Source organism: Uranotaenia lowii, chromosome 2, assembly GCF_029784155.1.
Source record: "Uranotaenia lowii strain MFRU-FL chromosome 2, ASM2978415v1, whole genome shotgun sequence".
NCBI classification, from domain to species: domain Eukaryota; kingdom Metazoa; phylum Arthropoda; class Insecta; order Diptera; family Culicidae; genus Uranotaenia; species Uranotaenia lowii.
Window position 1 is genome coordinate 1,298,944 of NC_073692.1, and position 22,496 is coordinate 1,321,439.

The 22,496-nt window shown below is 36.6% G+C and overlaps 2 protein-coding genes and 1 pseudogene across 6 annotated transcripts in view; 1 reads left to right on the forward strand and 2 right to left on the reverse strand.

Moving 5' to 3' along the window:
• Window positions 1-4,567: 4,567 nt before the first annotated feature.
• LOC129750197 (U1 spliceosomal RNA) lies at window positions 4,568-4,694 on the reverse strand (annotated as a pseudogene).
• A 1,197-nt stretch (window positions 4,695-5,891) lies between these two features.
• On the forward strand, window positions 5,892-10,131 carry LOC129745963 (ketohexokinase-like). 5 transcript variants are annotated; one of them, XM_055739367.1, is made up of 5 exons: window positions 5,892-6,138; window positions 8,517-8,635; window positions 8,700-9,024; window positions 9,082-9,314; window positions 9,380-10,131. In XM_055739367.1, the coding sequence occupies exons 2-5, from the start codon at window positions 8,544-8,546 to the stop codon at window positions 9,633-9,635; spliced, it is 906 nt and encodes a 301-aa protein (XP_055595342.1). In that variant the 5' UTR covers window positions 5,892-6,138; window positions 8,517-8,543; the 3' UTR covers window positions 9,636-10,131. The 5 variants fall into 5 exon arrangements, with proteins under 5 accessions (XP_055595342.1, XP_055595340.1, XP_055595338.1 ...); XM_055739365.1 differs by lacking the exons at window positions 8,517-8,635; window positions 8,700-9,024; window positions 9,082-9,314; window positions 9,380-10,131 and adding exons at window positions 6,574-6,616; window positions 6,757-6,957; window positions 7,091-7,417; window positions 7,480-8,154 and having other exon boundaries at window positions 5,892-6,458; XM_055739363.1 differs by lacking the exons at window positions 8,517-8,635; window positions 8,700-9,024; window positions 9,082-9,314; window positions 9,380-10,131 and adding exons at window positions 6,574-6,616; window positions 6,757-6,957; window positions 7,091-7,417; window positions 7,480-8,154.
• Window positions 9,693-22,496, reverse strand: part of LOC129745962 (acyl-CoA:lysophosphatidylglycerol acyltransferase 1-like) — a 36,918-nt gene continuing 24,114 nt past the window's right edge. Inside the window, exons 2-8 of the mRNA XM_055739361.1 lie at window positions 21,374-22,159; window positions 21,021-21,232; window positions 12,125-12,339; window positions 11,919-12,055; window positions 11,559-11,851; window positions 11,314-11,495; window positions 9,693-11,126 (exon numbers count right to left, since the gene is read on the reverse strand). Of these exons, the coding sequence (XP_055595336.1) occupies window positions 10,863-11,126; window positions 11,314-11,495; window positions 11,559-11,851; window positions 11,919-12,055; window positions 12,125-12,339; window positions 21,021-21,232; window positions 21,374-21,396 (1,326 nt within the window). The 5' untranslated portion in view covers window positions 21,397-22,159 and the 3' untranslated portion in view covers window positions 9,693-10,862. The remainder of the gene's footprint in view (window positions 11,127-11,313; window positions 11,496-11,558; window positions 11,852-11,918; window positions 12,056-12,124; window positions 12,340-21,020; window positions 21,233-21,373; window positions 22,160-22,496) is intronic.

Sequence of the window (22,496 nt, forward strand, 5' to 3'; positions counted from 1 at the left end):
ACCTTATTCCGTGTACTGATTCCTTCCTTGACGTCGAGCTCGGGTTCGGTGAGGTCGGCTTGGAAGCTGGCTGGCTCTAGCGGGTCGTGTTGCTGAACCCGGTCCCACCTTGGGTGCTGAACCGGGCACTGATGGTCCTTGGACGGTAAGCAAGCGGCGTGGATGCTGAGTACCTGACCCCACCTTGGGTGCTGAATCAGGTACGAGGGTAAGTAGCACCGGCGGTGGTCGGTCGATGTTATCGGTGGCCCACTAGGTCCTTCGACGATGAACGGAGCGCGTGGCGACGTCGTACCTGGCCCCACCTTGGGTGCTGAACCAGGTACGGAATTGAGTAACACCGACGGCGGTCGGTTGAGGTGGTAGAGCGCTGTGGCGCTCTCAGGGCTCGGTTGATTAAAAATCAATCCGAAACAGCGGGGTCCTGGTAAGGTTCAGGATCAGATAAAAAGGGTATTTTTGGGCAGGAGCAAAATGGCGTATGGTTACCTGGAGTTCCAATCAATTTCGGCTTACGACTGGACTTTCCTTTTGTAATTTTATGCTGATGGTAATTGTTGTTTTTAATAACTGACGAAACAAATCACCACAGTTATATTTAAAATATTGATCTTCCAGAATAATTTTGGGATCGGTTTGGTTTGTTCGCGAACTGAAATCAGAGTCAATGGTCGCTTTCTTTTTGACCAGCTTTGACCCCATTGCCGTTCATTGCCCCCGTCCCGCGCTCATTTTCGCTTCGCCCTATCGCTCGTATCGCCTCTTCGCTTGAAGACTACGGCTCACATCTCTGCACTGCGCTCTGGTGGTGGGTTGTTGAACGACCATCTTTCGCCCGGTCGTTCGCCTGGTTAGCGTGGCTTGGTGAACTGCTTCACCAAGGAGAACCCCTTAACCCCCACGAACAACACTGCAACATTTATTCAATTGACAACTACAACAAGATCACCGCGGCCTCCTTCGACTGACTAGCAACGCTTACACAATGGCGACTGCTTTTCAATCAGAGGCACCTCCGTAATTGAATTATTAAACCATTTACACTGAATGTGCAAAAACTCCAGCCACGACACATTTTCTGCAGCTTTCTAGACCCAGAGCTATTTTCAGACCACATAACTTCCGCTTTTCCGGTGGAGCATGTGAGATTAAGCCGTGGTAACGATTCATCGATCGACAACAGCTTTTTAGCAAACTTTTTTAAGTTTTTGGAACAAAACAAATTTATCAGAGGTTCTGTACAGATCACACTAGACACTACTCGTTGAACATTCAAATAAATAAAAACCTTCACAGACACTTGCGATATCACATCAGTTAAACGCCTACTCTTCTTCAAGAAATTATTTGGAGTGAAAAACTACACACGCATAAACGGCATAAACAGTATTGATTAGAGCAAGTTGCACTGGTGTTGGCGAAAAGTGGAAGAAATTTCGACACTTTTAGCACAATTTGAAAATTCCGCCATGCAAAAACGTTTTCAAGATCTGTCGCCTTCAAGTTTTTTTACAACACGTGTTGTATTTCCGCATGATGTGAGGCAAACGGAAGGTGAAATACGGAATATCTCGTATTTGGTGCTCGATAATTTACCAAAATACAATCCTAATTGAATTATCTTGGCTTACCTAAGTATAGCTTGATTGACAACTCATACTCACCTTTACAATTCAATTAAACTATATATTTGGAAATAGAGTGTTATTGCTTTCTGTGTAATACTCCATTTAAACTACTTTTTACAGTTTTCAGTTTCTTCTCTTAATTTGGTTGAGTTTTTTTTTTGTTGAAATAAAATACGTAACAATAATTGTACATTCAACCAGACACTGATTGTCATCTTACAGCGCCTCAAGCCATCGATCGAGCTTCTGAATAACTTATGTTCGTTGCTAGCGATCTTATCGATCTCTAATCGATTTTTATTGAATCCAAAACTTTTCAAGTGCCTGAATTGAACTTGGGTTCGATGCCCTTAGGTGCATACAAATAGTTTTAAAAAGGCTGGACTGTGGTGAAAAATAACTGGATTAAATTGTTGTGATTAGAGTAGAGAACTTGTAATATTACAGACTGATAATTTTTTTATAACTAAAAATATATATATTTTTAGTTTTTGATGATTCCATTCCATTGAAAGTTTTCGAAAAAAAAGCAACTCAATGTTATACTAATTGGACAATTTCACATTTTATTGAAGGGTGTTTCGCCAAACTAGATGGTATAATTTGCAGATATTTCAATGTAAAATCTTCGTTACGTGCGAAAAATCGTTAACTGAAGTCGTTATGTTAAACCGTACTCTTTACAATTTTTCGACGTTCGAGCTGTCTTCAAATAATTAGATGATGTCGTTTATTTGCGGAATTGCAATCGTAGCCCAATTAGCCCAAAGACACTCTAAATTTAAAGGCCTCACAGCTTCAATCATGCCTTGGCGTTGCTCTTTATTTGGTAGTATCCAAAAATCCTAATTTTCCACTCAGTGGCGTTAAAAAAGTCATCGGTCAGTCATGAGGGGAAAACAAGAGACACTTCACCTCTGGCAAAAATGATAATTATCCGAAACTATTCTTATTTTCTCCGGAAAGTTCTCATCTTCGCCAAACGGAAGTTGCTTGATTGTTTTCCATCTTTACCGGTTGCAAAACAACCCCGTCTTCTTTTAAACCACATCTCGCCAAAGACTTCTTCCGTGCATCGATCGAGCCCCGGCGGAAAAGGTGTCACATAAAACAATATGATGGCTACAACTCACACAGCAAGGAGAAAGAAAAGAGAAGCTTAATCCACATCAACAGCATGGGTCGCGCAATTATCATTCTATCCACTCCATCATCCATGGGAAGAAGCGTTTTATGAGGACTCTGGCTGGGGTGACTTGAATGCTTTCGTTTGGATTCATAGCCAGAAACCCGTTTGTTTTTCCACATGCAATATCAACTTGAGAGCGCAACTGGACTGATATGAAAATAGCAGCAGCTTGATTGATACTCGCCTTCTGTTTGTTATGCGATTTTTATCGCTTTTAACGATATTTTGTACTGCACCCAAGTTCGATTACCAAATTTCAATCTAATAACTCAGAATTGTGGAAAATAAATGAATGTTTTCCTTGAACCAACGCCAGAATCTTCACGAATATTAAAAAGGCCAGCAATTTTTTTTCTCCCGCCTTCAGACTGCTACAGAATAAAGAAATCATTAGGATCTTGAATAATGAAATAGAAAAGATTTCAATTTATATCATTTGCTCCAGCCCAACACCCATCCAATATAAAGGTTATAATGTGAACAGTATATTGCATAAGAAAAGGCGATTAATTAACCCACCAATGGCAAAGAACATCGCATATAGCCTGTTTAAACGCCGCGATTTATATAATCAATTGAGATTACAATATTACAAAGACTTATAACTTATGTATATACCAACATTTATATACCACAACACTCATTCAATTTTTATTTCAATATACTGTAATAAAGTTATCATTGAATGATAACAAATTGATGAAGACATAGTTTTTAACATTGTGAAAGAGTTTTTAAATGTTTTTTATTCTGATTAAAATTTTAAAAAATCGAGCAATAAATGTACATTTTTTTGCATTTTTCGATGCTGTAAAAAACTTTACCTCGTATGACAGATTGGCTTAATGATATCATCTACAAACTTTATATTGAGCTGTTTTTGACATTTCTTACGCACACTTGCTGAACGTGTACAGATGAGTCGGGACAATTAACCTCAAAAACTCTCGGTACAAAAAACGGGCAGCCGGTCGATACACATGGTCGTTTTTGAGGTTGATTGTCCCAAAACTGAAAAGTGTTGGTGAAACAACCTGCATAATATTACGAACACTACCAGCGGCAAATAGGACTATTGCTTTCATTATTATATTGGTATAGACCAACTCTGTTGGAGTAAAAATATTTTTCGCACAATCACCAATTTTTATTAAATAAATATTTTTTAATTCACTTACCAGTCTGGGGCAGAAGGCAACAAAATGAAAAACAGAACTAAACCTCATAAATCTCGTTTCTATATGCATGGGATGTGATTATTTTGCATTATGTGTTTGTTAACATTCAAATATCATCCATCCTAAGATTTATTTTCATAATTTAAGCTAATAGAATATTTGTAGCATTTTTTTACCCCTAAATGTATGCAGTAAATTTACACTTTTTCCTTAAAAACATTTTTGATAGAAAAATGTAAAATTTAATTCGAACAAAACAAAAAAATTACTGCAATTGGTGCTTTATGAGTTATGATATCACAAATGTATCAAAAACTATAAGTTTTCAAACGTTTTCATTTGATTTATCATTAATAACAGAGTTTGTTGCAACTTACCCCTTTTTCTTAGTAGGGTGAAAATCGCATGTTTTTGAAAATTTGAAAATAACTGGTAAAACCAATAATTTTTCAGACTACATTAATTTGGTGTCCCATCAACCTTAAAACTTTTTATGTACAAGAGGAATGATTATCTGTAGGCATTAAGATTTTAGAAGCCATTGAAGTTGAAAAATGTTGCATGTTGCCCCAGTTGACGGTACGAGTTATCCACATGAGGGATAATCGCAGGGGTCAACCTAACCGAAGTGCAATAGAAAGGCCTCTCCCTGGGGGAACCGCCTTAATAATCACGGTAACCCCTATGCCAGTTAAGTATCTCACAGATGATATGAATCGATTAGACAAAAACCAAATATTTGTGAAAGCATGTTTGAAATTTTAAAATCTTAAGAATTAAAGATAATTTTCTTTTCATGCATTTTTATCTAAAGAAAACTTCAACTTCAAAGTGTCTTGTAGAAATAAGCTGCACATACTCCTTTGGCTCACTTATTAAGATATTAATTCTTTCAGGCTAAAATTCAGGTTAGGTTTAAATTTTTCTGCATTCCAGGGCATGATAAAAAGAAAAACTGGCATATACATATTATCGTTTTTCCATTATTTTGGATCTTTTCAACAAATGAAAGATACAAACCTTCAATGACAATCGAATAAAACGCGCGTTAAATAAAAAAAAACGTTACAAGTGATTGCCAAAGAAAAGGCTATTCAAGGTATGTTTGCGCTTTCAGTTATATGTATCATCACACAAACTAAACGTTTTATCAGTTGCCCATCCCGAGTATTCACCACGAGAGTGTCGTTTATCCCTACCATCTTGTCAATGAAATTTCGAGCTGAGCAAAAAGTTGCAGATATTTTGTGGTTTAGCGCATTTCATTTAAATCTTTAGAAGACCTTCGTAGAACTGGGTTTGGTTACAGCTTTTTTTTTTTTGTAAGAACAACTAACACCTTCTTTAAGCCAACTCATGTAGGTTGAATGAGAGGAATGGCCAATTTTTATTAGGAATGGGACTTATTAAGCAAACAGTAGCGATATTTATTGTAGGAAACTTTTGGGAATATGCATACATTTTTCTCTGAAATACAAAAAACGTCAATATTTAAAAAAAAACTATTTTTATTAAGCTTTCTATTCCTTCAGATCCAATACACATGATAAAAGTTTTCTTTTTTCTTATATTCTCAAAAGTTGAAATTTGTTCTTATTTGATTTAATTAGGGTTTTTTAATATGAATAATTTTTCCCCAGCAACAAACGGCTTTAAATTAATTTTAATCTAGTTTTCAAGCAAACTTGATCAACCAAGGTTGGATGAATCGCCCGAAAGGATCAAAACCCCGAAATAAAATGGAATTGAAAATATTTTTTCTCGTCGTGCGTTGCTACAGCATTAAAAAACTCCACAATTTATTTCAACGAGTTTAGCGTGTACCAAGTTTAACTGACAGCTGCTGCAGGCTGCCGTTCCCCTTTTTGTTTTGTTCGCTCAGTTCGTAAATCTCCGTCAGCTGCGCTGCATGCAACTCGAACTGGTGCCAGGCGCCACCATCAACATATCCACGCAAAGGTAGCACGAATGCTCTTCTCTTATCAATATAGTCAACATCTGCTAGCTGAAGAGGATATTTCCGGATTGGACTAAACTAAAATAAGTGCTTCAAAGTCCTCTATTTCTGCCAACAATCGATTTGTGTTGTCCAAACATAAGAAGAGGCGTGACCTTGGTTGGAGCGAAGCGAAACCCAAGTAAGGTAAGAATTCCTAATGGTATTTTCAACACAAGACCTTGAACTTTCGTTTCCGATTAGCTGAACTTAGACTAAATTATTTATTTTGTGGGTCTCCTTATCAGTTGGAAATGAAGAAATATTTTATTCCGTGATTCAAATAAGGCACTATAGATTATTGGATTCATTTCACGAATCATATCCAAGTCAAAGGTCGATGAAATGGTCATCAATCGAATGGTGCGGGCTGCCAATCGTGGACTGTGTACAACAATATCGAACCTTAATTAAATTATGTCATACGCGTAACTAGTCGTAATTGTTGGCTAGATATGTATATGTAGGTATGTCGTAAAACTCGAGTGTGACTAGCACGCTTTATGCATTTGTGTTTCTTTTTGTTGATTGAGACAAATTTCGGTTTATTCCTTCCCCAAAAACAACACGCTTTCACTTTAGTTGTTCGTACGACATGTCTGGCCGCCGACAGCTTATGAGGCATGTAAGTAAAAATGAGAAATTCCATCCGTTGAACTCAGGTAAAAGCGGCAAAGGTTAATCCAGAAAACCATTTCTTGTGCATTGAGCACATAAAAAGGCTAATCAAAATAAAGTTGGTTCATTTTTTTAACCCGCTTTTAGGACTCCCAAGCATCGTACATTCCAGATTGGCTCGAGTGCCATCGCACACCGGTATCAATGATCCTTCGGTTGTATTCCAGTTTTATCCTGTTCTGGGACTTTTGCATCATCCTCATCTATTTTGCACTGCAGCTACTGCGGTCTCTTTATCAGCAGGTCAAACTGCCAAAACGAAAATCAGTAGCAGGGGAAATTGTGGCGGTAAGTATGATTGTTTTATCAGATAATGACCCAGCTTATATCCAGTGTCGATGAACCAGATAAGCCAACCGTTATTGAAATATTGCTAGATTTTGATGGTGGCAAAAATATATTCATACTCGCTTACTTTTAGATATTCGGAACGAGCCGCGGTTTGGGCCGTGAAATTGCCATTCAATTAGCAGAACTTGGTGCCAAAGTGGCCTGTGTAGATGTCAATTCAACGGACAACGATGCACTGGTCAAGGCCATTAATTCCAGCGGCTACGTAGCCCATGCCTTCGAGTGTGACGTGACAAACAAAAACGATGTCATTCGGACGACCAGTGCCATCGAGAAGAAATTCGGTCACATATCGATGCTATTCCACTGTTGTGGAGTACCTAGCCCCCGATCACTCGTAACGGATCCCCCTCCAATCCAGACTACTCTCAATCTGAGTGTCATATCACACTTTTGGGTCAGTACCATTTTCTGTTCAATGCTCTTCTTGGTTTCAACGTTTCCATTTAATACTTCCAGCTACTTGAAGCCATCCTGCCAAAAATGAAGCGAAATAATCATGGCCATATTGTATTCCTCACGTCTGTTGCCGGCCTGAGCGGTGTGAAACATCAGACTCCTCTGGCGGTGGCCCAGTTCGCCGTCCAGGGTTTGTTCGAATCAGTTCTGGACGAGCTACGCATCGAAAAGTTTCAACATACCATCCAAACTTCACTCGTGCATTTGTATCCGTTCGTGATAACGGATAAATCTCGTAACGATATAAGGATGCGCATACCGTCAGCGTTTGGAACCATACCGGCCGAGGAAGCCGCAAAGCGCATCATAGACGGTGTTCGTCGGAACGAGTTGGAGATCAGCATCCCCAAGTATCTACTGGTGCTGGGTCATCTTCTGAAGCTATTGCCGCGACGGGCGACTCTTCTTCTAAGAGAGCTGTTCGATACGGGTGTGGATTTTTAATGCCGAGCGCTCGAATTCCAAAATGCCATACGAAACCTAGTGTTCAGATAAGTTTTTGTGTTTTCGTTGATTTTTTACACTGTCGAAACCGTCTCGAGGTTGAGAGTTTCCGTATTTACGACTACTTTTTATCAATACAATACTAACCAAAAGACCTAGAAATAGAAGAGAGTGTTATTGTTTGTTATGCTCATTTATGCCAAATAAAGTAAATCTAAAATACGTTTTTAAGCACCGTATCATTTTATTTGTTCCGAAATTTAGAGAATATCTCGTTGAAAAAAAATAAAAGAAACTTAATTCAGTAGCCCTTAGTTAAATTGATTCAACACTCTTCGCAATCAGACGTTGAGATCAAAGTTAAATTTATTAGACCGATTCTGAAAAATCGTCAGGCGTCCCTTAGGACAGTATCTTGAAACAATATGCTTTCCAATCGATCTGGGACAGATTTTCTTGAAATGCATGGATTTTACAAATATTGATGCCTTATCTGTCTTCAGATATTTTCATTAGGTTCACACAACTTTCAAGTTTCTGACGTTTCTGTACATATTTCTATGCGATAAAAGATTTTTTTCTTTTTCATTCAGATTTTAAATTTGTTGGCCCAAAAAATCATGTTCACAAAGCGGATTCTATGTGTAGGTCTATGCAATCTCGACATCATACAGCTGTGTGAATCATATCCAAAAGAAGATTCCGACCAACGGTAAATGCTCAATATAACGATGTTAACCAACATTTATTTTCATCACATGCTGAATTAATTGTAGCTCCAGTCGAAGCATCTGGCAAAGGGGAGGCAATGCTTCGAATAACTGTACCGTGTTGGCGTTGCTGGGGGCCCCTTGTGAGCTGTTGGCAACATTTGCCGATGGTGAACATTTTCAATACGCTTTGGACGATTTACGCACCCGCAATATAGGAATCGAACATTGTGTTCGTCATCCCGGTTGCGAAGTTCCACTTTCTACTGTGTGGCTTAGTCTTGAAACAGGTTCTCGAACGATTGTTCACTCGAATCCAAACCTTCCGGAGCTGACCCTGGGCGATTTTCAGCGCTGTGACTTGACAAATTACTCGTGGATTCATTTTGAGGTAAGAAGAATATTTTAAAATTGAATCATAGAAACACACTATCAACCATTCTTTCAGGGACGCAGAAGTGCTTCAGTTATCGCTGAAATGATCAAACACGTTAAACATTTCAATGAAACTATCGATGCCACGATTATCGTATCCGTCGATTTGGAAAAACCACGTGATTCAAACCTTCTGTTGATACCGAATGCAGATTATGTATTCCTCGGGAAAGATTTCGCTCAGCACTTGGGCTACACTTCGTCGAAGGATGCTGTTTATGGAATAAAACAATCAAACCCAGGAAGGTACGTCTGAGTCATAGAAAATAAGAATATTAATTCAAAACTGTAAACAAAATTTCTCTTACAAGGTATACCGTGATCTGTCCCTGGGGTGGATCTGATATAAATGCATTGGACGTGGATGGAACATCTTATACATGTAGTGTGTTTCCACCCGAGAAAATTAAAGATAGTCTAGGAGCTGGTGACACGTTCTGTGCTGGATGTATATTCAAGCTTAATCAAGGATCAGCTATACCGGAAGCAATCCAATTTGGATCAAGATTAGCAGGTTCTAAGCTAGCGGAGTTAGGATTCGATCATCTTAAAGTAAATATTGGTTAAATAAGCTAAAATTATCCCGGCTTTCTCTATGATATTTCAGAAATAAGAAAACTCATCTGGGCTTCAAAACATTAGCGCGTTTTATGACTTTATTTCTATTTGTTATCAAGACGCGCAAACTTGAATTTTCAGAAAATGCTACACCTAGGAAGTTACTTCAGAATATAAATAAGATTTTTGTGCTACATTTACACCACAGTTGTGCGAATTTAAAATCCTTCCATTTTGCAGTTTGGAAAACAAATTATTCGCAAAAGACGCTCAGCTCTCTCATATCCGCGCACGCAATATCGCAAATCACTGTTGGTTGAGTTTTATTTGAAACGCTACTCGAAAACAAAAAAAAAACAAGCATTCCTCGTATCGACTTTCGTTCGGTTTCTATCATTTCAAATTTTCTTGAGAATTTATAGTTTTTTTAATCGATCCGATTGTTTTGAGAAGAGAAACGTTTTGAACAATGTAAAAATATATGTACACATTATTAAATTTATGCTTCTGTTGTTTCATTCTTCCTGCTCTTTTGCAAGCATAAGTAAAAGCAAACTATAAACGACAATTCAGTTTCGTTAAGAAAAACCCTGTATGCAAAAATAAAACAGTTTGCTATCAGTACTAACGGTTTAAGTTTGCTGTCTTTTTGGTAAGTCGTTAGGTATAACGTGGTACCTCCTCTAATTGATAGTGACCATTTAATGTTTGTTTTCTCCAGCTCAGCTGCTTACATAGGTATTGTACAATGGAAACTGTGCGTATCAATATTGTTATTATTGACACGATGAATGACACGATCTGCAGCACTTCTAAGAATGAATATTTCTGTTGCACACATATGAACAAATATTTGCAGTTTGTCTTGTTTGTAAAATTCTAGTTGAACAAATGGAACATACATTCATTGTGATTGCATCCAACCAGATAAATAGCGCTAGATTCTGTGTTGTGTATGTGTTTAATGTTTTTGAGCTCTACGCTTTTCTGTGCTTTTTCCTTGCATAAGATTACCTTGTATCGTATGTTGTTGTAGTTGTTTTAAAACAATCTTTGTGCATTCTTTTCTCACATTTTCCGAGCACATTTGCGAAGCAGCAGGGACTGACTGACACGTCGCAGAAGATTTCTCTACTAGACCCTAGAGAATATTAGTCTTGGTAATGATTAGTTTTTATACACCTATTTATACATCTAATTGTTCGTCACTTTACGATTACCAGTCATCAAATCAGCTTAGCTGTTGCTTAACAGATAAACGTACATAACATTCGAGTAGTTGATCAGCATCAGTATAAGCTGATAATGGACGTAAGTGGAGGTGATGAAGAATAGATGGATCAGTAGAAATCGAAGCAAATCCTGCTGCACTACGGCCGGCAGTGTAACCGAATTGTTGCTCGGGAATGCCCCTGTCCGATAGAACTCCTCCAGCATTTTTTCTTTCTCGTAGAACCGCTCGTAAAGCCATTGGGTGAGGGATTCGCTATCCCGAGGGACCTACAAGATATTACATTGTATAATAAAATGAGAATTTATAGAAACTCAGATATGTATGCAACTCTTACAGTTTCTTCCCATTTTTGATTAAATTTTTGCTTTTCAAAAATTGCTTGAGTAACAGTTTCTTCATTTTTTCGTGGTTCATTTCAAACTTAAGGTTGAAAGTAGACTGAAAAATACTTACATCCGCACTTCGGTACAGCCTATAGAATAGATAAGTCTGACACGGATTTCTCATTCCATGCACTATGGTTGGTAAGTCTAGCGGTTTGCCATTGGGATACCCGATGGTAACGTCCAGAATGTATTCCAAGCAGTCGTTCAACTTTCCGTTAAGCTTAGAGAAGTGGGAATCCTTGAAGCTATCTGTAATGGTGCATGATTTTATAAAATACATTTTTTAACAACAATAGAAAAGCTCCTTCTTACCACAATCTTCGGCACCTATTGCTTGGCCACTGACCAAGGTGTTGCGATTGTTTGCAATTTGAAGCTGTTCCATTTCCTGATCCAGCTGTGTATGTTCAAGTAGAACCTGTTCCTCCGGTGAAGTTTTGACTGTTGCTCGATTGTATTCATCTGTCACCGTTGCGACTGGTATCGACGGGCTCGTCCTGCATGGCGATTCCGGAGAGCCAATAACATCAACGATAGCACTCATCGCACCGACACGTGGAACCGTCACGTTGTTTAATACTGGTAAGTTGTTTTTCTCCGCAAATCTGCAGAAAGGCATTTACAGTTGTTATTTCTTTTGCTTTTCTTTACTTAAACAAATTGTGTACTTGCCTTTGGCTTACTTCCTTTCGCTTTCGCAGGAATCCTCCTTCCGGGAAAAGCACAATCCACTTCCGTTTACGTGGAATGTATGATTTTTTCAAATGTTTTTTAAGTTCCTGCAGTGATTGGTCTCGATTTGATTTACCCTGATAAAGAAAAAAACAAACCTTAATTAAAAATTCATTGAGTTTGGCTTACGATTGAGTTTTACTTACTGATGCAATGAAAAAGTCCTGATGGATTAAGCTGACTGCTCCGAAATTGGTGTACTTGAACATTCGATCCATTATCCACATGATGTTCGGCAGCACACCATTTTTGGCATTGAACAAAGCCATCAGCAGGGGAACGTCCGATGTGCTCTGATGGTTCGCTATCACCAGTGTGCGTTGGTCCAGGGCCGGTGTGATGTCGTCCCCCATTTCGACCACTGTGTGAAGAGAAAATATTATTTCAAAAGAAAGTTGCTAAAATCTAAGGTCGGTAATAGATTTATAAAACAAAAAAACTGCATTGACTAAAAGGTTTTTAAATCGATGATATCGAAGAAAGCGCATTATAATAGCCTAATGCAGCTAAATTTATAATCAGATTAAGATGAGCTTCATGAAAATCCCTTGAAACTTAAATCGACAAACCCAGGACTACAAAAGCTGGATATATTTATTATATTTGTGTTGAGTATTGCATAGCTAATGTAATTACACCACTAGAAGAGGTATGAAATTGTCTTTCTGGTGAATATAATTTTTTTTGCAGAAATCATGCGTTAATGGACTTTAGTACATTAACAAAGTGCAAAGTTGAATGTAAGTGCTATAGCTTCTAATTTTTGATTTCTTGAACACTAAGTATTTTTTTAGCATTCCGTAGCCGATCTACAGTCTTTTTTTCGAAGCATCTTTTTCGGAATTTTTTTCTTAAACTTTGAATAACGGAAAACTTAAGTGTTGTAGCTGAATAGTGTCTTAAAAACATATTAGAGTTACGTTACGAGGATTTTAAAATTTTGCAAAAATCCATGCAAATGCAAATCCATGATGCAAAATTAAGGATTTATTGATGGTCTTTGAAGATTTTTTTTATTTGGATGCAACCGAATAAAGTTACAAGCAGCCAAACTTCCAATAGTGTCATATTGACACCCTAGATCGGATTAGGGTCAATACACAAATTTTTCAACCAAGTTTTGAGATCTGGTTTGATTTTGGGTGAAAATTATTGGAAAAAAAACTCGATGTCCAGAACGCAAGCCGATGCCAACTTTTCAAAATTCAGGTGAAACCGTGCACCCGAGGTGTAACATTCAACGTTTCAATACTAAACATGTTTTCAAACTATTACTATAGAGTTAGGATTGTTAGATCTTGGATCGATCTTTGGATCGATTCTTTAGGCAAGTAATAATCGATTAAATCGGTTAATTTCCGATCCGATCCTTCATTCATTTTCATTTCTCAGTGAGCTGGAGATATTTGATCGAATGATGAGTTTAGATTTCATATTAAACAGTGCCATCATCTATTTGGAATTTGGTAAATATCGGTACCCAAAACAAGATTGGCTATTGCGAAATTGACGGAACTTCCGTCTGCTGATTTAGATGTATTGAGTATCTATAGATAAAAGGTTAATTAATACACCTTTGCAGTTTCAAGTTCCTTTTGTTGACTTTTTACAAAAGGAAGCTCCTTCTTGATGAAAATAGATCAGATCGATCTTACAGAGTGTCGTATCCTCAATAAACTCCGGGGATGACGACAGAGATCGATCTATAAGCTCCGGTTTCTTAGGTGGATCGATCATACGGCCGTTCATATGAATCGGTTTTGAAGATCGATCTTTTCCTGTAGATCGAACAATCCTATATAGAGTGAATTTATATTTTTTTTTTAAACTTCACTCATTTCGATAAGTCACGTAAGAATTGAGTGTATTAAATTTTTCAGTAGTTAAAGCGTTGACTAGAACAAATATTTTTACGTTTGAAACAAACAAAATTCTGCGTTTCTGTAAAGTTAAAGTTTCTAGTCTGCATTCAAACCTTATGATTTTCTATCTGTCCCCTATAGACCATGTTAAGGTTAATGATCCCGCGCCGATCCTCCGGTGCATAGGGCCGTGGTAAAAGACCTCCACTGTTGACGATCCGGAGCCAGCGTCTTCACCTGGTCCCAGTCAAGATTCTCGTCGACAGTTCGGATTTCAGCGGCTAGGCTTCGCCGCCACGAATTTCTGGGTCTGCCTCTTCTTCGATGACCTTCTGGATTCCAATCTAGCGCCTCTCTGCAAATCTCGTTTTCATCTCTTCGCAGCGTGTGCCCAATCCATCTCCACTTACGTTCCCGAATCTCAATTTCTAGCGCCTTTTGATGACACCGGCGATGTAGTTCCTCATTCGAGATCCAGTTGCCAGGCCACCAAGCGCGGATGATATTCCGCAGGCAGCGATTTACAAATACTTGCAGTTTTCGCGTCGTTACCGCATATAGACCATTGGTGGCCAACATTTTCAACAGGCGGGCCAAAATTGAGAAATAACATATACGCTATAATAACATTTGCCTAGGTCACATCAAGTAAATATTAAGCTTGTCAGGTTACTCGGTTTTATCCGGGCGTGCCAGGATATTTAATACAAAATTTGGGAGAAGTCCGATTCGGCTCTGTTGCCCCGATTTCATTAAAAAAATCTCCGATTTATTTACCTTTTTTGCCAAACCGAACAAAAAAAAATCAAATTGAATTGTAAAAGTTTTCAATTTATGCATCCAAAACGAGAATTTTCTAGTGAGTTCTTTAAATATAATCATGAAAGGTTTTGTGGAAGCCTAAAATACGATTTAAAATCTGCTGATAACTTTTAATGGACAGTTTTGTGCTATTGATATTGCCTGGAGTTTTGATCGACAATTTTGACAGGTTTTTAGAAGAAATGAGTCCGGATTTTTTCGGCCCGGATACGTGCTGAAAGAATTCTGGCAACCTTATTATAGATTCGTTTAAATTAGTAGTTTTCGTCACTAGCATATTTTTACAAATTTTGCTCCATTTGAAAAATAGTATAAATATTAAGCAATACGAAATTAATTATGCCTCCCAACTTATGTACGTCAATCTTTTCAAGGCATTTAAAATCTCATCAGTTTACAATGAACATTAAGTCAATTTTATGGTCTTCAAATATAAAAAAAATAACTGCCTATTTTCCAAAGTTTTCTAGTTCACCGATTTCCTTCGAAAAATTTGATAGACATATTTAAAAAAAACCGCAGAATGGTTTTGTAGAAAAAAAAAAGCGTTTACAGCGAAGTTGTTGAAATAGAATTCATGTTACGAATGGTTGAAGTTGTCGTAAAAGTATAATTTGAATTATGATGTTGATATGCTTTGGTGATTTTTTACGTTTTTTAAACGAATTTGACATGATTTTACTATCTTTCTGAGGCTATCCCAACTCCTCAATATTAAAACTCCGCTGGAATACTCTTCATACCAATGATATGTAGCCACCAAAACTCAATCGGGAAACATTGAAAAATGTGTGAAAGAACTTCCAGATAATGTGTCAAACACCGTACAATTTTGATAATTTAAAAATTGTATTGTACAGTGACGGTAAATTTTTTTGTAAAATTATATGAGCCCGCAGAGCCAAAGGGGTATAAGTGCAAAATTTTGTGTGAATAATGCCAAACGATTTTCCATGCTGATTTTTTTTAGATTTTTAAATTATATTCGCATACTCGCAAGCAAATGTATTGAAAATGGCCAAACACAACAATTTGAAAGCGTGTTTCCTCGAAATTAGTTTTTATACACTTTTACCCCTTTGACTTATATCACTTCAAATAGATTTCCAGATGTTTGTTTTGAGTTTAGCTCTGCGGGCCACAAAAAGCTGGTCGCGGGCCATGGTTTGGCCACCCATGCTATAGACTCTGAAACTACTGAACCGATTTTCGTGAAACTTGGCAGGTTGGGGTGTTGGAGGTCGAAGAAGGTTCCTATAAAGGTTCCTCACAGGAAGGGGAGAGAAGGCCTCCCAAACATGGGAGAAATGTTTGCAGAACTCGAGAACTGATCAAGCAAATGGTACCAAATTTGGCATTGAAGGTATTTGGGTACGAGAAATATTTCACGATTATTTGAGACCCCTGCCTCTTTCGAGTAGGGACATATAAATGGGGGAAGAGGGGCTCTCTTACATTTTTTTTTACATAAATCGAAAACTATTCAAGCAAATAGAACCAAATTTCGTTTGAGATGGGATTTATTAGGGAACCATAGGGAACCAAATTTAATATGGGATAATTTTTTACGTAACTCGAAGCTTGGTCGTAGGAACGAGGGGGGAATTTTGGAGTTAAACCCCTCCTCCCTATGAGTTTCCAACAATGCCAAGCAAAATGTTCATTCCTTATCTCAAAGGTTTAAAATCTTTATCAAATTTTGAAGAACGTCTAAAGTGAATCAAAAGTAACAATTTCGACACAAATCTAAGGCCAAAACCTCGAAATCTTATCTCAAGTCCACAATTTTATTACAGTTTTTCAAAAAAAAAATTCACTTGCTGATAGATATTTAAGGACTGTATTCGAAAAAATCTATCAAAAGTTACTCACAAAGGAAGTTGGTGCATGAATTTTGGGTACAGTTCTTAGTTCAGAATATTGAATTTTATTCGAATAATAATGATTTCAAAGTAGTCGAAGATTCCTTTGAATTCAGCTACAGTATTTGAAAGACCCAAATACTAGTATTTCACTAGCTACTTGCTAGCATCCTCAGTGGATCGTAGCTAGTAGTAGCAAGTAGCTAGTGAAATACTAGTATTTGGGTCTTTCAAATACTGTAGCTGAATTCAAAGGAATCTTCGACTACTTTGAAATCATAGTTTCATTCAGCTAAGAGGTTCTTCAAACGTCAAACCTTTGATTACATATTAGTCGAATAATAAGATTAGACTCACTAAGGTTGACAGATTGCCCGCATTTTGCCCGAATGTTTTACTTTATTTGCAAAATCAAAGAAAAATTTAAATTGCGTGATCGCTATTATGTATTTTGCGTTCAAAACAGTTTTTTGAGAAAAATCATCCAAATGAACTGGCTGATACGTTTGGATAAAAAAAAAAAAATCGAATTTTTGTCTTCTTGATTTTCATTGGAAAAACTCCAAATTTTTAGATAATATAGCCCGGATTTACCCTGTCCGGGTAAGTGTGGAAAAATATCTGATAAGCTTAGGTTTGAACCATTTTCGATGTTCTGGTTCAAAATTTAAAAAAAATTGTTGCTTGTGATTGAATTGTGGAATTTGTATCCTATATATTATTCTTGATTTTCAGTTCGATTTATCATTGGGATAAAATTTTGATTCGAATCTTGGTTTTGCATTTGAAACTGAAATTGGATTCAAACTTGTAAGAAACTCATCATACCTCAATAGCAAAAGAAAATATTTAAAATTACAGGCTATTTTTAAGATTTGGATTTGAAATTTTTAATCTTAATTCTAATTCAGAATTGAAATATGAGAGTTTCATCAATCAGAATTTTCCTTCAGGTTCGCTAGTAGGATAAATAATCTAATACTAGTCGAATAAATCATTGAAGAGAGAATTCAAATAGAATATCAAAGATTAATAATTCAAATAAGAGATTTCTGGTTAGGAAGCATCCATTTATTACGTAACGCTCCTAGGGGAGGGAGGGAGTAAGCTCGAATCCGAGGCATTTGATTTCGAAATTGACGAAAAAAAATTCGGGCAATATTCGGCCCCCAGAAATTACTCAACATTACTCAGCAAAATCAAGAAAAAAAATGAACATAATTGCTTTCTTCAAATAGTTCTTGCTGCTGCTCTCTACAGGGTTGCTAGCGATTTTTCGTTTTGAAATTCCAAAGTTTTTCCCGGTTTTTCTCCGGTTTTTTCCCGGTTATTAATGATGATTTAATTATTAATTTTATTTGTTTTTAATATAAAATCACGGTGAATAAAAAATTCAATGTAAAGGGCCTCAAATTTCTAACAATTTTATCCCAAAACTTGTTAAACGGTAAGAAATTATAACAAATACTTCGGCGTCTTTTAACACGTAGTCTTTTCGGATCAAATTGACAGGTTTTCATTATTTTTTTATATAGAATCTCATGAAATTGGCATCTATTCGTTGTTTTCTTCTTTTCGACAATATTGCAGAAATAAGTCTGCTTAAATTGATCTTGAATTATAACTTTTCAGCCACTGTGAATTTTTTTTAGAATTAATATAGATTTCTAGAAAAAAATTGTATAGTTTTTATAGAAATGTGTTAAAAAATACATCGAAACATAAGATAAAATCGCCTTGTCAACTTGAATGGAGATTCGTCTTACGAAACTACAAATCATCAGATTGCAGGAAAATATTTAGTTATTTTCTGAATGCAGTTATCTTTTCTTGTACAAATCCAAAGATATGTTTTAGAAAAAAAATATCTTCCAATGTGTATAAGATAATGAATATCTTTAGTATAGCTCTAGTCATTTGAATTTAAGATTTGTGAAAATATAAAAATCGTGTATAAGACAGGGCTGAACTTTAATCGTTTGAATGTAAGATATTATTTTGTATCAGGGTAAAGACCTTAGATTTCGACAGGAGCTATTTTCGATACAATTGTTACATAAGACATAAATATATTCCAGCGTAGGAAACTTTAAGCAAAAACTTAACGTAGGAAGTAATAAAAACTAAACACTTGCGATATAATGCTTCGTTTCTCAGGCCATTTCAAACGAAATCCACAACAACAACAGAAACAACATTGAACAATCGATATCTTTTTCTGGTGAAAAAGAGGTGTAACTCTGCATAAAAACATCTCAAGCTGCTATCTTATTTGCTTTTTGTATGAAATAATTTAATGGAATATTTATATCGAATACTGAAACATTTGACGTCTAAAACTAAAACTGGTACAGTCGAACCACTGATAAACTGATATAACTCTGAACCACATTTCCATCAACCAAAGGTTCGTGTCTTAACTGCTTAGTAAGTGATTTATACACTGTTTGTGATGGGGCGCTAGCATTTAAAAATTACTCCACGTGTTCTAATGACACGTAGAAAAATATATAGAAATTTTATTATCTACCAAGCATTTTTAGCCTGCTTCAATTTTTCTGCGTGCAAAAGTATAAGTTGCTATGGTGTTCAATTTTTGTTATGTTTTCCTCCCAGTGAAAAAAGGTCCCGATTGTTGAAATGTACTAGATTCGTTGAGCTTTGAATTTTAGGAACAAAATTTGAAACGTAACTACATATGAAAAGCAATTCTTCATTTAGAAAAAAAACAATTCCAATTAATTGGATATTAAAATTTGAAAATAATTTCACAATATAATTGAATTAAAGTTTAACAGTTTTTAAGAATTAATTTTTGCAAATGAATAAAAGTTATCGATTTAAAGACTTTGAAAGCGAAAATGTTCTTTATATTATTGAGGAAAAAAGTTGCAGTTCTTTAAAAGAGGATCTTCTGGTTAACGATTTAGTCTTGGCATTTTATTAGAAAATATACTTTTTAGATCATATGAAATTTCTTCAAATTTCCCCTTTGGATAAAATTTTCAAAAAATCATACACTCTTCTTCAATAAGAATGGAATTGATTCGATAAACTGAAACTAAAACTTAAACTATAAACTGAGTTACATAAATCTTCTTAAAAAATATTTTCGAATTGTCAAATGAAAATTGAATGATTTACGAAAAATTCGAAATTTAGCTATTGGTATCATTACATGATCGGGAAACGAAGCTTAGGTAATGATGAGCTAGTTGGCGCCAGGAGCTTTGGGCAATGAATATTTTTCTCCTAAGCAGGGGGAATTATATCAGCTTATCAGTGGTCGAACCTGAGTGAGAAACCTCTATAAGTGAGAGTGTAAAACCTCTATAAGCTAGAGTTATTTCCCTGACTGGACCAAGGGAATTAGAGAAAATACCAGTTTTGTATTGAATATTGGGTACCAAAAGCACAGAGAACAGACGTACAGGCTCGAACAAAAAAATCTTCAGAAAAGTGTGTCAAAATTTAAAAGCTATTATCAGAAAAAATACGTTCAAAATTGACTGGAAACAGTGCCATCTGTTGCGGCGTTTAAAAGTTACAAATCAACTTTTATAGCGCTCAGTTTTCGAAACGGCTTAAATATATATGAATAAAGTGACCAATATCTCAGCAAAACGAACGGCTTAAATTTATTGCTTGATAAATGCAATTAGAGTAACTTTTAACTTGGCACAATTTTACTTTTTTATTTTAGTACTACTGCGGCAGAGAATAATTGAAAAATTTTGGATCAAGCTTTCGCATTTCTTGAACGGTTATCGAAGTCAGAGGAGGCATCGGCTATGTCCAGTCAAATAAGAACATTCTTGACGATCATTTTCATCCAGCAGTACTGATTCTAGGCATCTCAAAGTGAGTTTCATTCACGTTTCTCATTTACATCCCATTGTTTAAAAATTAGTACTTCTTGCAAGTTCTTTGAAGAAAATAGCGGATAAATTTTAGGATGTAAAACATGCTCAAAATATTTCGTTTTGTAGACATAAATTAAAAAAAAAATACAACACAAATTGTTTTTTTTTTGTTTGATTTTCCAAATATAGTGAATAAATCCGGGCAAAATCTAATCTTTTTCAAAGAATTCCGGGCATCCGGGCTTAGTTTCATCTTGCTTCATTGAACAACGACCTGACTAGTTTCGACCAAAGCACTGGTTCATTGAACAACTACCAGTTGAGAGAAACCAATTTCTACTATGATTGAACGAAGTTATTATTGAGTATTAAAAAGCTATCTGGACAGATATTAACTTAATTTATTTTGCTGTACATATGTATTTTGAAAAACATTGAAGAATATTATGTTTAAACTCTTTCTTAACCTACGAACATTAAAATTGAAAAATTTGAGAGGAGTGGAGGTATTTATCATATTCCACTCTCTTCAGGAACCGAATTTGATAGCACGATGTCGTTAATTTAAATTAGGAAATTATCACACAAAACTGCATATGACCAGAAATAAACAATCGAAGAAAATATACTCACAGTCATAGCCGGCAGTCGAAGACCACATGGTCACGTTTGCCAGCAGCCAATGGAACAGGACCCCCTCGATTCGGTAGTAACAGGTTTCGTGGATTTTCTTCAACGGTAGCAGCAAAAACATCCATATCAGATAGGTCGGAACACAATAGATGTTGTTTACAATCACAAACACCGTCCGGAAAAGTGCCCGCGGATATTTGAACACTTCGCTTCTGTTGATAATATTCCGGAGGCATCGGCAGCAATCGAGCAGGAAAAAGGAAGTCAAAATAAACATGCCAATTAAAATCTTATCAAGTGTATTGACCGTAATTCGGTATGCCGAAATTAAAAAAAAAACTGATGATACTTACATTATCCCTCTGGAAGAGGGCATTGCGGTTGTGATTCCGAAATAAAATTGGCGCAAACTTGATAACGATGACTAGTCTTCCGATGTGTGTTCAAAGTCCAGAGGGACCCAAATCAATGAAAGCCAGCTCGCTGCCAATTGGTGGATGGGAGTTCCCACCTTTCGACTTGAAATCGCACTGTGTGCTAGTCTAAAGCACTTATTACTCACTTCTGTTTCGGGTTATCTCGCAGTCGCTAATCAGTATGATCCGATGTTTGCCTTCTTTTCGAGTGAGGACAAAGTATCACTCCTTTTTGTGCGTCTTACTATGTCTAAAAAAAAAATATGACACTTTGCAAATGTCTTACATCCGAGTAGTCGAAACTCATCAACTGGATTCCAAATCCGGCTTTTAGTGACTAGAATGAAGATTGTGTATCATGATTCCTATAGTTGGATGAAAATGGCCCACAGGTTCTGGCCTCCGTATTCCTTCGTCGTGCAACAGCTGGGAGCAATAATGATTGTGCACCAATTTCGTCGTAGTTTGTCTACTGATGATGTTCCTGTTTCTAAAACGCGCGTCGAAAGCTGTGTTGTTCGAGAGGCTGAACAGCATTCTACACACTGGCAAGGATTAGGGGTTGGAATTTCCTGTCGCTCTTCGCTGTCTATTGCTGAGCTGTTCGCTGCAGAAATCAAAGCCCTGTTTGACCTTTGTCACAGAGCTCACGGGGAAAGGTTATCATCAGTGACAACCACACCAGATACGTAGTGGCGGGATTCCAGGTTGTTGAAATCGGTGCTGGTCATGCATAACATGGAAATAAGAGAGCAAAACAAGGAAAAATATAAATCACAGATAGGCCAAAGTGAATAATGAGCGAATGCATTAAATTGTAGGAATCGATTTTTCACCAGCCAGTCAGTAGGTATACTGGGGCTTATCGTCATTACTCAGTGGAGTAGCTGTGTGCAAAAATGTGCACTCTTAATAGCTTCGAAACCGGTCATGTCCAAGATGCGGTAATATGCAAACAAAAAAAAACAATTGAATTTTGGCAGTTAAATTTTTCGTTTTTTTTAGAAATTATATTTTTGTAAAGTCATTGTTCTTTAAATAAAGCTTCGCCCTTGTATTA

Excerpts from the sequence above, each read along its gene's own strand:
- LOC129745963 (XM_055739362.1), top strand. The coding sequence starts at position 6,587 with ATGTCTGGCCGCCGACAGCTTATGAGGCAT. Across the intron at positions 6,958-7,090 it reads TAGCAGGGGAAATTGTGGCG|ATATTCGGAACGAGCCGCGG; the intron begins GTAAGTATGATT and ends GCTTACTTTTAG. Across the intron at positions 7,418-7,479 it reads GTGTCATATCACACTTTTGG|CTACTTGAAGCCATCCTGCC; the intron begins GTCAGTACCATT and ends TAATACTTCCAG.